At 58.5% G+C, this 13,344-nt stretch overlaps 2 protein-coding genes across 2 annotated transcripts; one reads left to right on the plus strand and one right to left on the minus strand.

Annotated features, from left to right (window-relative positions):
- Positions 1-1,391: 1,391 nt before the first annotated feature.
- Positions 1,392-3,909, minus strand: MRPL36 (mitochondrial ribosomal protein L36). The gene is made up of 2 exons (XM_065905331.1): positions 2,547-3,909; positions 1,392-2,158 (listed from the first exon to the last, which is right to left on the minus strand). The coding sequence occupies exons 1-2, from the start codon at positions 3,026-3,028 to the stop codon at positions 1,843-1,845; spliced, it is 798 nt and encodes a 265-aa protein (XP_065761403.1). The 5' UTR covers positions 3,029-3,909; the 3' UTR covers positions 1,392-1,842.
- Positions 3,910-6,836: 2,927 nt separating this feature from the next.
- On the plus strand, positions 6,837-11,714 carry NDUFS6 (NADH:ubiquinone oxidoreductase subunit S6). The gene is made up of 4 exons (XM_065905506.1): positions 6,837-7,035; positions 7,867-7,920; positions 10,728-10,850; positions 11,360-11,714. Exons 1-4 carry the CDS (start codon positions 6,904-6,906, stop codon positions 11,423-11,425), a joined length of 375 nt encoding a protein of 124 aa, XP_065761578.1. The 5' UTR covers positions 6,837-6,903; the 3' UTR covers positions 11,426-11,714.
- The last annotated feature ends 1,630 nt before the right edge of the window (positions 11,715-13,344 follow it).

The raw sequence follows: 13,344 nt of genomic DNA on the forward strand, positions 1-13,344 counted from the left end.
GCAACCCACCCCTGGCAGAGCGTTTGACTTGTTTTCTGCCCTGACAAGCGCTGCCCTATGGATTCCTGCGTGTGCAAGTATCTCACTGAGATGACGCCCAGAGCGCCGTCAGAAAGAATCTGTGTTTTACACGTAAGAGTTGCCTGGTGTCTGCAGACACCGCCACCTGCAGTTTATAGGAAGCTCTGTTCGAGGCCAGCGTTCCACCTGGATAACATGCTTCTTAACGTCTGCAAATCTGATGGGCAGACATGCACTCCATGTTCGTCTCACTTCCTGATTACTGACGAGACAACCACGTCTCTATGGGGTCACCTGGATACGTGCCTATTCATGCCTTCCACCCATTTTTGTCAGCTCGTGTGACCCTTCCTCAGGGACGCTCTTTTTGGCACCTGAGACCTTCACCTGACGTGTGGCCCTCACGCATGCGGCCCCCGCCTTGTTCCATAGGATGTGTGACAGCACCCCTTGCCCTGGGTGGCTGAGGGCAGCAAGAGGGACGTGTCCACACCTTCTGGGGAGGCTCCTGGCTGGTAGCATAAGAAAACCCTGGACCCCCCAAGGTTGCCCTTCTCAGAGGGGAAGAAGGAAGACGGGCAGGACTGCGAGCTCAACATGGAGGGAGCCACCCCGGAGACGTGGGACCCTGTGCCTGGGACTTGGAACCTCGGGGCCGGAACTGGCTTCCCTTGGGGACTGAGAGCCGGGCCTGGGGTGGCCTCTCTGCAGCAGGAGGGAGGCGAGGTCACGCCAGCCTGGGGGATCTGATGCTCTTTCCATCCGAGGGCAGTGCTGATATAGGTCCCAATCATGAAGTCATCAACTCCTGGACTTCATGGAGCAGACGGAGGGGTGTTGGGGAAGCAGAGCAGGCGAGAAACAGTTGATTCCAGCAGGCCACTTGGCCTCCGGGGCTGGCGCCCTCCGTGCCCAGGTGTGGAGTTCACCTGCAGGGAAAGCCTGCTGTCTTTCCTCGTGACCCCCGGCGTCCACACTGCGCTTGAAAGATCTTCACGGATTTCTGCCTCCTGACCTCAGCTGATCTTTCTGTTGTGCTGTGATCCGGGGCTCTAAGTTCTGGTCCATCGGGTACTGGGAAGAAGAGTTACCAGAGGATTTGGTCATGCTCTGACCTTTAAATAGACGTGAGTGACTCCAAGAAGGGTGACTCCAAAACATTCATCCGCTGTAACCTGTGATGGGTGACACTGCACACTGGCTCCAGGTCACACTCTGTGGAGTCCACAGCAGCAGTTTTGCGACTCAGCTCACACCCACTGCACACACATGTGCACAAACACTCACGCACCCAAGCATACAATGCACACAGCACCCACACATACACGGACACATGTATGCACACATACTTCCAGTCTCAGACCAACGATGACAAACGCATTTAATCAGTGTCCAAAATACATTTATATACATATAAACGAGTTCAGTGTTCCCTGATTTACAGCCGGCTACCCAGCCCTTCCCTGCTCACCCTGGAGGCAGGAATGCTGAGAACAGGAGTCTGAATTCACAGGCTGCAGCACGGGTGTGGCTGAACAGAAACGGCAGCCTCGGAAGAACCTGCCCTCTGACGACGGACAAAGCCAGCTTTCCGTCCACCCGACGCCCGCCCGTCCGCCCACCCGAGCACCAACATGGCTGAGTTCACACCGGAGGTGAGAGGGGCCCGACTCTGGGTGGGGCTCTGGTTTGGCCGGATCCGGGGCCACAAGGAGGTGAGCTGCAGGCCAGGGCGCAGGGAGTCAGCGCGCTGGAAGGCTGCAGGGTGTTCACGGGCCATCGTCCTCCCAGTGCGGCAGCCCCGGCTCACGGGCAGGGCTTCTACATCTGCCTCTGCTTGTGCTTCGGGTTGGTCTTGCAGTAGACGAACCAGCGCCCGCGCCTCTTCACCAGATAGCAGCCCTTGCAGCGCTTCTTGAGGACGCCCTTGGTCTTGAAGCCCAGGGCGGGCTGCAGGCCGAGCACCGGGCGCGCGGCGAGGAGCGCGGCGACCAGGCCGGGGGGCGCGCGGGCGGCAGGACCAGCGCGCGGGGGTGCAGGCGCGAGCGCGGAAAGCGGGCGGCCCCCCAGCTGCAGCAGCGGGCCCACGGCGGAGGCCACTCTCCTTAGGAGGGCGGTGGCCATGTCGTGGCTGGACCTGGGGACGGAGAGAAGAAGCTGTCACAGTGGCCGGTGGCTCGCGCCCCGAGAAAACCGCCCTCCCCGCGCCCCTGCGCTCGGGACACGGGGCCCGGCAGGCAGCGTGTCCCGGGAGGACACGAGCGCGGCCACACGCACGGGGTCCCCCTCTGACCCCGGCACCGAGGCCGGGATCCCCGGCCGCGGGGCCGCACGAGGCCCGCGTCCACGCTCCCCCCGGGCGGCCCGGCCCGGGGTCACAGGGCACAGGCGCGGGGTCCCGGACGGTGCCCGGCCCGCGCCCGCGGCGCAGCGGGGGAAATCGGTGCCACGGGTCCCGACACGCGCCCTTCAGCAGCTTCGAACTTCTGCCGCCTCCCGAGCCCCGCAGGACCCCCGGGACCCACCTGGAGAGAGCGCGCCCGGCTCGGCTGTGGCGCGCGTCCCCAGCCCGTGCGCCTGCGCCCTGGGCCGCGCCTGCGCAGTGGGACGGGGACGCCGCCGCTCGGAATGTCCGCCAGGAAGGAAGATGGCGGCGGGGGTCACGTGGCGGTCCCAGCGGGGCCGGACACAGGGGCGGAGCCAAGTCGGTGCGGGGCCGAAGGTCTTTGGGTTCCTCCCTCCCCCCGTGGCCTGCCTTTCTCTTATCCCTTACAACGCGGCCTTCCCGTTCCCCGCGTGTGCGCTCAAGTCCCTCAAGTCCTGCCTGACTCTGTGCGACCCCATGAACTGTAGCCCTCCAGGCTCCTCTGTCCATGGGATTCTCCAGGCAGGAATACTGGAGTGGGTTGCCAGCATCCCTCCATAGAATATTCCCGACCCTGGTATCAAACCGAGCACCTGCATCCTTTTCCTGGGGACTCCCTTCCCCTTGTGGGCCACAGGGCATCTAAAGGTTTTGGGGGGGGCTGGCAGGTGGGGACTTTTCATACTATTCATGGGGTTCTTAAGGTAAGTCGACTGAAATGGTTTGCCATTCTCTTCTTCAGTGGATCATGTTTTGTCAGAACTCTCCACCATGACCCATCTGTCCTTCTTGGGTGGCCCTACGTGGCATGGCTTAGTTTCATTGAGTCAGACAAGGCTGTGGTTCATGTGATCAGATTCGTTAGTTTTTGTGATTGTGGTTTTCAGTCTGTCAGCCCTCTGATGGAGAAGGATGAGGCTTATGGAAGCTTCTTGATGGGAGAGACTGACTGAGGGGAAAACTAGGTCTTGTTATGATGGGCGGGGCCATGCTCAGTAAATCTTTAATCCAATTTTCTTCTGATGGGTGGTGCTGTGTTCCCTTCCTGTTGTTTGACCTGAGGCCAAACTATGGTGGAGGCACTGAAGATAATGGCAGCCTCCTTCAAAAGGCCCCATGCACGCACTGCTACACTCAGTGCTCCCAACCCTACAGCAGGCCACCGCCGACCCACGCCTCTGCTGGAGACTCCTGGACGCTCACAAGTGCAAGTCTGGGTCAGTCTCTTGTGGGGTCACTGCTCCCTTCTCCTGGGTCCTGGCGTGCACAAGGTTCTGTTTGTGCCTCCAAGAGTCTACCTTCTCAGTCCTGTGTTAGTTCTGGTGGCTCTATGGTGGGTTAATGGCCACCTCCTCCAAGAGGGCTTCCACCGTACCCAGACCTGCTGCGCCCAGAGCTCCTGGCCCAGCAGAAGTCCACTGCTGACCCGCACCTCCTCAGGAGCCGCCCACACACAGCTCTGTCTCAGTCTCTGTGGGGGCTCTCGGTCCTGGTGTGCACAAGGTATGTGTGAGCCCTCTGGGCATCTCCGGCGGGTATGGGGTTTGATTCTAGATGTGGTTTCGCCCCTCCTATTGTCTTGCTGGGGTAGTGCTCAAAGTAATTCTCAAAATTCTCCAAGCCAGGCTTCAACAGTACATGAACGATGAACTTCCAGATGTTCAAGCTGGATTTAGAAAAGGCAGAGGAACCAGAGATCAAATTGCCAATATCCGTTGGATCATCAAAAAAGCAAGAGAGCTCCAGAAAAACCATCTGTTTCTGCTTTATTGACTATGCCAAAGCCTTTGACTGTGTGGATCACAACAAACGGAAAATTCTTCAAGAGATGGGAATATCAGACCACCTGACCTGCCTCCTGTGAGGCTGCCAGGGTTAATTCCATGACAGGCAGCCTGGACCTAAGTTTTAGCTTTCCCCGAAATGGTAAGATTCCCTACCCCCATCAGGTAACCTGAAGCCAGCCAATCAATATGCGCCCAGTAAGAGACAAAGGGAAAGCTGAAAAGCCCTCGAAAGCCCAGGTTTGAGAAAGCCCGTGAAAGTCTGTACCAATAGAATTGCTTTGTAAACATGTAACCAATCCGCTTAAGCCAGCTACTAATTGATTATGCATGTCTTATAAATTTGTGTAACAGCTTGGGCTCAGGGCTTTTCTGACCCTGCACCACTGTGATGGCAGGGGCAGAAGGCCCTGGCTCGAGTCAGTAATAAACTTCCCTTTTTTTGCGAGTTGCATTGCCTTGGAAGCCTTCTCTCTTCCCGCTCGGGGATTCGGACATCGGGCATAACACCTCCTGAGAAATCTGTATGCAGGTCAAGAAGCAACAGTTAGAACCGGACATGGAACAACAGACTGGTTCCAAATCAGGAAAGGAGTATGTCAAGGGTGTATAGATAGTGTCACCCTGCTTATTTAACTTATATGCAGAGTACACCATGAGAAATGCTGGACTGGATTCCAAAAGCTGGAATCAAGATTGCTGGGAGAAATATCAATAACCTCAGGTAGGCAGATCACACTATGGCAGAAAAGCGAACTACAGAGTCTCTTGATGAAAGTCAAAGAGGAGAGTGAAAAAGTTGGCTTCAAACTCAACATTCAGAAAACTAAGATCATGGCATCTGGTCCCATCACTTCACGGCAAATAGATGGGGAAACAGTGGAAGCAGTGACATATTATTTTGGGGGGGGGCCCCAAAATCACTGCAGATGGTGATTGCAGCTATGAAATTAAAAGACACTTGCTCCTTGGAAGAAAAGTTATGACCAACCTAGAAAGCTTATTAAAAAGCAGAGACATTACTTTGCCAACAAAGGTCCGTCTAGTCAAAGCTATGGTTTTTCCAGTAGTCATGTATGGTTGTGAGAGTTGGACGGTGAAGAAAGCTGAGTGCTGAAGAATTGATGCTTTTGAACTGTGGTGTTGGAGAAGACTCTTGAGAGTACCCTGAACAGCAAGGGGATCCAACCAGCCTATCCTAAAGGAAATCAGTCTTGAATATTCATTGAAAGGACTGACGGTGAAGCTGAAACTCCAATACTTTGGCCACCTGATGCAAAGAACTGACTCATTGGAAAAGACCCTGATGCTGGGAAAGACTGAAGGCGGGAGGAAAAGGGGACAACAGAGGATGAGATGGTTGGATGGTTGGATGGCATCACTGACTTGATGGACATGAGTTTGAGTAAGCTCCAGGAGTTGGTGATAGACAGGGAAGCCTGGAGTGCTGCAGTTCATGGGGCCACAAAGAGTTGGACTCGACTGAGCGGCTAAACTGAATTGGGGCGGGGGGAGGCGCTGGGAGAAGGGATGCAAAAATGGGAACAAAGTAGGTATCTAGAGTGCAAGAGAAGTAGACTTAAAAAAAAAGAAAGAAAGATACCAACCTGAAAACAAAATCTATAAAAAACACCTGCTTCTATTAAATAGATATCCTGGGAGAAATGTGGCGAGGTTCAGGGAAATGCGTGGAACTAGGCCCTGGTCCTAACTGACTAGTTAAACTGACGTCCTCCAACATCTTATCATGAAAGCTTCCAAACAGAGAAAAGTGGAAAGACATATTTGGCGAACACTCATATACGCACTGTTTAGATTCCACAGTGAACTCGCCATGCCCGTCTTTCTGGGCCGTGTCCCCGTGGACACACGTACTGGCCATGCACTTGAAGGCACGCAGGACACGGCCGGCGCCGCACGCGCACGGCTGGCCCAGCAGCGCGCTCTGCACCCCGCCCAGGTGCGCTCGCGCCTGCCTCTTGAGCATCGGTCTGTGGACACATTTCCGACAATGTGAGGTACTCTGAGCACCGTCGCCTCTCGCTGCCACCCCTCCCTGGGGCCCAGGCTGTGGGCGCCCTCAGCTCCTGGAGAGTGGGGTGTGCAACCCTACCGCACCTCTGGGATTGCCCCCGTGCGCCCACCGCCTCTGGCCCACAGGGGCTGGCCATGTGAGCTGACCCTCCCGTCGGGTCTCTGCATGGGCGGCCCTGAGGGGCAGGGGGGAAGCTGGGCCCGGGATCGCGAGCCGGAGCCCTGCCCGGGTGCGCTCCAGAGCGGCGGGCCTCTCGGGGTGGCCGGCATGAGCGATGCCATGGGCTGCACTTCAGTGGCAGTTTCATTGGGCTCTGCTGCGGAAACCCCAGGACCGCAAAGAAAGCTGCACCGCCCGCCAGAGTGGACGTCCAGTTTCCTCCGAGCGAGGACCCTTGTCCAGCCTTCTCCGACATTCGACTTGTACCTGCCCAGGATTACCCGTTACCGTCGAAGGGAAACACAGCGATCCGGCTTCCACCGTCCCGGCCCTGCCCCTGGTGGGTGGAGCCTCGCCTCAGGGCTACCGGTGCTCAGTTTCCCGCGTTACCTGGCGGAGCCCCTCCTCCGCTGCCCTCCCCGTCCGCACCGCGCATGCGCGCTTTCCCGGCCCAGCTGTATCCGGGCGGAGCCGGCTCTGCGGATGCCGTGCGCGTGCGTCGGCGCGTCGGCGCGCGGGGTCGAAGGTCAGCCCGCAAGATGGCGGCGGCGGTGACCTTCCTCAGGCTTCTGTCCCGGAGCGGCGCGGTGACGCGGAGCCTGCCCGGGGGCGCCAGGTGCTTCGGGGTACGGACCTCGCCGACCGGGGAGAAGGTCACGCACACCGGCCAGGTATAACAGCCGCGGCGCAGAGAGCGCTCTCCCCTCGGGGCGCCCAGGCGGGCGGAGCCCCGGTCCGGCCCCTAGCTCCCGCGTCCAGCGTCTGGGTGCTCTTGGGGCCCAAGTCTAGTGCCCGCGGTCCAGTCGCCCGACAACGCAGGCCCCCGTTTCCGCCTCCCACGGCCCAGGCCCCTGTCTCCTCGGGCCCGTCTTTGCTGTCGCGGTCCCCTGGTTCCCCGGGTCCTGGATCCGCAGGGGTTGGGTACCGAGGGGCTGAGGTGAGAGCCGGGCTGAGGCGCTGGGTGTTTGCAGCCGCTGTGGTCTCCCCGTCAGAGCTCCGGCGAGCTCCGAAACTAGACCGACATCCCGGGGGAGCCCATTGGTTACTCTGGGGAGGCCTCCGTCGGGGTCAGAAACCGTAAATTTTGTGGATCAAATCTTCTAACGTTTGTGTAACGTTAAATACCGTATTTAATAACTTGAGGATCTGCTGTCGACTGAAACTCAGCGTTAGGGATAGTCCTAATTCCAAAGATGAGGGAGTAAGTACTTGTGATGTCGAAGGGTCATCGGTCAAGTTCAGAGGGGAGGGAGGCCCTGCGGCCTGTGAGATGGGAGGTCAGCGTGTCCCGTCCGCTGGGCCTGCTCTCCTCTGGTTCTCCCAGCTCAGGGTGCTGCCTGTGGTCATGTTAGGAATCCCGCTGAGAAATGTCCGTGGGGCACAGCTCCTCAAGTGTGTGATCATATGCACGCCTGATGTGAAGAAAACCCCTTTTTTGTAATGTCTGTGATTGATACAAAGGTACAGACTTGGGCTGTAAGTATCACTCCTTTTCTTTTCAGGTTTATGATGATAAAGACTACAGGAAAGTTCGATTTGTGGGTCGTCAGAAAGAGGTAAGGAAAAGATGTGGTAAAAGAAGGGCTTGCCAGGCGACTCAGTGGTAGAGCACCCTCCTGCAAGTGCAGGCGGTGTGGGCCCTACTTGGGGACTTGGGGCCTATTCCTATCCAAGGTCCAGAGTGTTCAGGGGCCTGTGTTCATGTAAGATGTGCAGCAAGTCTCTCGGGGTTTCCTTTTTGCAACAAAGATTTAGTGTTTAGTAGAATTTAAATCTCATTTTCTGGTTTCCAAGAGGCTTGTTTTAAAAGATTTGGGTTTACTGAAAGGCTGCACAGAGTACTGAGCACCCAGTACTGCCCTGCCCCCGCCCCTCCTGGAGTCTCTGGTCTCCTCTTGGCTGAGTGTGCTCCTGTTGTTAGAAGTGACAGGATTGAACACGTGCAGAGTATTGAAACCTTGTGATTCACTCAAGTCTGCAGCTTAGGTTTCTTTTGGGTTCTCTTTGTGTTGTACATTCTGTTGGGCTTGGGCCTAGTTGCTCAGTCATGTCCAGCTCTGCGACCCTATGGACTGCAGCCCCCCCAGACTCCTCTGTCTATGGGATTTTCAGTCAAGAATACTGGAGCAGGTTGCTATTTCCTTCTCCACGGGATCTTCCCAACTCAGGGATTGAACCTGCATCTCCCATGTCTGCATTGGCAGGTGGATTCTTTACCCGTACCCGCTGAGCCACCTGGGAAGTACAAATTGTGGGTCTGGACAAATGCGTAGTGTCTTACATGCAAACTGCAGGGTCACTCAGAGTGTTTCACTGCCCCCCCCCCCCTTCCTGTGCGCCCCACCCCGCTCACAGCACCCGACAGCCCCCCATCTTACTGTCTCCAGAGTTTGGTTGTACTTTTAGAAGTAAAGTGAGTCTGCACTTAGGCTGAGGACCAAAGAGAGCAGGAACTGGACCGTAGAGCCGCCTTCGCAGGGAGGTGGGCTGCGTCCAGGCGCGGCTCTCAGGCAGTCTTGACCAGCGGGCCCGTGTGGCTGCAGCGAGTCTGCATAGGAACCCCCAGCCCTTGGCCTGGGACGGGCCTGCTGGAGAGGAGAGGACAGGGGGCGCCTGCCATGGTCCTGGGTCACCTCAGGGAGGCAGAGGGCCTGAGAGGCCAGCTGTCCCCAGTGGCGACAGACCTGTTTTCACTGCTCTGTGGTCACGCACGTGGAGTTAGAAGCCAGTGTTTCCTTCCCATGAGTGATGGGCCGCCTCAGGCAGCAGGTGTGCTGGGCCCAGGAGGTGGTTAGTGTGGCCGTCGTGTGGCCCTCCGTTTCTGGGGGGCCCTGGGCCTGGGGCGCAGACGGCAGTGGGACAGCGTGTCACGTGTGCTGTGACCCAGCTGTGCTTCCTCCCTCCATGCCCCTGTTCTGGAAGGAGGAGCCTGGGGGCTTCAGGCAAGCCCCAGCCCAGGCTGACAGCGCATTCTTGAGTCAGGAGTGTCTCTTCCTCTGGGGGCTCTGTCGTGGTGGCCGCGGGCGGGTTGGCTCTGCTCCCCCTTCTGACTCCTGGGCCAGGAGGCTGGTGCTCTTCCCAGGCTTAGATTTTAACACCTAAGCTTCGCGCCCCTCCCCCTTCAGTTGTGAAGATGGATCGTTGTTCTCCTCTCCTCACTGCAGTCTTGGGCCCTGGGGTGCGGCTGGGGTTCTGTGTGTGCAGGGCGGGGAGCCTCGGGGACCCCCAGGCAGGGCATCTGTCACCGTGGTGGTAAACGGACTCTTGGTTCCTCCTGGAGCAGAATTGCAGTTGCTGAGGGCCGCACTTACAGCCCGAGTGCCTCTTCTGTGCACTTGTGTCCAGGGGCGTCCGGGGAGGGAGCGGGGACCCACTGCTGACTGTGTGTGGCCCCATGACCCTTGGGCCTGCAGAGATGGGTGGCTTTCAAGAGGTGGTCTGGCAGTGTTCGACCCTGAGTGTGTCAGCTGGGGCGGGACTCAGCAGCTCCATCGGATCCGATCTGAGTCTAGAGGTTGGGCAGGCTGCTGCGTGCGCTGCAGGGCTTCCACCAGGCCATGCCTGGCGGGTCTGGCTCTGGTTCTGGCTGCTGCGGGTGAGCAGCTCCTGGTCCGTCAGCTTAGATGGTGCTCTCTCGGCTTCCCGACTGAGTCCTGCATGAAGAGACGCTGGCCCCTGAGGAGAGAGGAAAGATGCTGCCTCATTTCTGTTTCTCCACCAGCTTAAAAATCACGAGGTGATTCCCTACAGTGAGAAAACCAGTGGGCTTGGAGCAGCTCTGGGTCCAGCTCTGCTGTTGTGCTTTGCAGTTACTGAGCCATCGTCCCTCCTGTCCCCCACACCCCTGACGCCCCTGTGGAGCAGCTAACCCTAACCCACTTCCTGCTCGGGGCCAAACCAGCTGTTAGCTCAGAACCAGGTCCCCGTATTGAAGTGGTTGTGGGGTCAGCTGCTGCTCCTGGTCATTCCCTGAAGACAGAAGGAGGAAGGCATCTGTGTGTGTGTGTGTGTGCGCGCACGCGCGTGTGTATGCACCTGTGTGTGAGGAGAAGAAGGTGGGGCAGGATGTTAACAGTGGTTGAGTCCAGGTAAAGACCGTTAGGAAGTCACTGCAGCTCTACTTCTCGGAGCTTTCCTGTGATTTTGAAATTACATGCAAATGAAGAGTTAAACGTATGTGTGCACGTGTGTAATTATCTGTGTTTTGAAGGCCTGCCCTGATGTTTAAATGAGAAGGTGCAGGGCGCCTCTGCTGGCAGTGCAGTGTGTACCTGCGGGGGGTGGTCTACACTGACCGGAATTCCGCGAGTGCGTTGAGGGTTTGTGCATGTCTGTGCAAGCGCTCCTGTCTGTCTTGTTGCAGGTGAACGAGAACTTCGCCATTGATCTGATAGCGGAGCAGCCCGTGAGCCAAGTCGGGAGTCGGGTGATATCGTGCGACGGCGGCGGGGGGGCCCTGGGCCACCCCAGAGTGTACATAAACCTGGTAACGTGCTGTTTGGCCACCGGCCCCGGTCCCTGTCCTGTTCTGTCCCCGCTGGCCGCGCACGCTCGGCTCGGCCCGGCCCGGCCCATGAGCCATCCACTGGGGTTGAGCAGAGGGCGTCCACGCACAGAGCTTCCAGGACAGGCCAGAGCTTGGGGGTGGGCTGCTCCCTCCTGCAGGGCAGGCCCTGCGGCCCTGCTAATCCATCCTGGCTCGACCCCAGCCCTGAAGGGGGCCTCTGCTCAGCCCCTCCCGCTCCAGGCCCCTGCCCAGGACGCCGCCTGCCTCGGGGCAGGGAGGGTGGGTGGGGACTGAGCCTACTGTGAACAGCGGGGAGCCCGGGGCCCTGACTAGTCCGGGAGCGGCACAGTGTCCGCCGTCGGGCTCCGCGGCACCCGGGAGGCAGTGTGGTTCCAGGGCCTGGTTTCAGTGTCGGATGTCTCCTGCGTCTGGACTGACAATGGAGGTGGAAGATGGAAACAGGGCGGCTCTCCCTTGGGATCTTTCAGGACAAAGACACCAAGACGGGGACGTGCGGCTACTGCGGCCTGCAGTTCCGGCAGCAGCACCACTAGGGCGGCCGTGTGACCGGAGCCGGCGGCGGGGCCCGGAGAAGGCTGTGCTGGAGGGCCCGAGCGTGCAGAGCGCGCCTCTCAGTCACCCGGCCCAGCCCTCCGGCTCAGCTCTGCCTGGCACTCTGCCCCACCCGCTCCTCCGCGGCCTGGTCTGAAACCCCACAAAGCTAAGTACCCTTTGAAGGTGTTAATAGTCACACGCGGACTGATTGAAGAATTCTGTGTGCATTTAAAAGAATAATGGTTACGATGTATTGTTCCACAAAAATAAAATCAGGAGGGGAGAGAACAGAGGTTTGGTAGGTGACGGGGGGACGTGAAGGAGAAGGGGTGGGGGCGAGGAGGGTGAGGCTCGGGCGTGGGAGGGGGTTTTCCTGAGCTGAGGGGGCACCTGCCCAGCAAAGCTGCTGAGGAAGGACGCTCCTTCATCGTCCTGCGTACTGACGATGAAGCAGGAGGTAACGAAGCGCTGGAGTCTGGAGGAAGCAAGATGGTTTAAGCTTCCGGGGAGGGACCGGCGACCACACGGGCCGAGTTCCCAGAAGGGCGCCCCGTGTCCCCTTCAGCCCTGGAAGCTGGAGGCGGTAAGTGCTCCAGAGTCAGGGCTGCTGGGCACCCTGAGGGAGGGGAGGCCCCTGCCCGCGGTGCGGGGAGCGGGCTGTCAGCTGCCAGTGGGCTCACGGGGGGGTAGGATGGTGTGAGGGTTTGTGTGCCCCGGACACGCGGGTGCTCAGCAGGCTCACCCAGTCGGAGCTGTCTGTGCGAGCACGTCGGGGGTGTGGGGGTGGGGATGAGTCAGGAGGAAAGGTCAGGGTCCTGGGGCCTCACGGAGGGTGGGGTGGGGATGGAGGAGTCTCCGGGTCTCCCTGCATTGGAGTGAGCTCCATGAGCCCCGACTGGGGATGGGTGCACCTTGATTTCAGATGACTGGAGCACGTCTCTCACCTGGAAGGGCCCCCGAGGAGGGGAACCCAGCCGGGATGTGGACGCGGAGGGAACCAGGGGTGGCGGGTGGCCCACGTTTCCCAGCCCACAGCCCGGGACAGCTCAGAGTCAGGACCTGCGTGGCAGACCCAGGGAGGGGCCCGGCCAAGCTGCAGGCCACAGAGGGCCTCTGTCTCGGCTCGTCAGCGCTCTAGACTAATGTGAGTGTGGAGTCTTACCAACAGAGACAGACTCAGAGGCAGAAAGCATGGTTACCAAAGGGCAGAGGGAGCGGGGAGGGGTAAATCAGGAGGCTGTGACTAACAGGCCCCTGCGGTGAACGGCAGGGCCCCAGTGTGTAGCATGGGGAACTGTATTCAGCGCCCTGCTGTGAACCGTGATGGGAATGAGTGTGAAGACGCAGTGTGTGTGGCTGAACCACTTTGCAGCAGAGACTGAGTCAGCTCCAGTTAAAAAAGAAGGCCCTTCCCCTTCTGTCCCCGTACAGTACGTCAGGGTTAGGAGAACTCGACGAGTGTGTAGGCGTCGATCCTCTAGTCCTGGAGTAACCGAGCCCTCCTGCGTCTCAGGTTAGCCTCTGCGCCTTCTGTCAGTCTTTGTGCACTGAGGTAGTGAAAGAGACTGCATGGAGTCAGCAGTGGGGCGAGGGAGAGTGTGCCCGGGTCTGTTCAGCTCTGGTCAGTGTGGCCGCGATCACGGCAGTCTTGCCACATGTGTGTGCTGAAGGGGGCCCTCAGGGTTAGTATGATTCCCTTCAGCAGTCGAGCTCAGAAAGTGTTCACCATCCCTGAAGTACTGAGACATTAAATCTGTAAAAATAATGATGTGGATCAGGCAACACTGCCTCAGAACTATCAGCCGTCTCTCCCAGAGGCTTAACTCATTTGAAGGAGCCTCTCCAACAGCCACTAGCCTTTGGAATGTGATGTGGGTGATTTCTAATATTCTCTGAACTTCTGTACTTAGAGGTTTTT

The sequence above is a fragment of the Muntiacus reevesi genome, chromosome 14, assembly GCF_963930625.1.
Source record: "Muntiacus reevesi chromosome 14, mMunRee1.1, whole genome shotgun sequence".
NCBI classification, from domain to species: domain Eukaryota; kingdom Metazoa; phylum Chordata; class Mammalia; order Artiodactyla; family Cervidae; genus Muntiacus; species Muntiacus reevesi.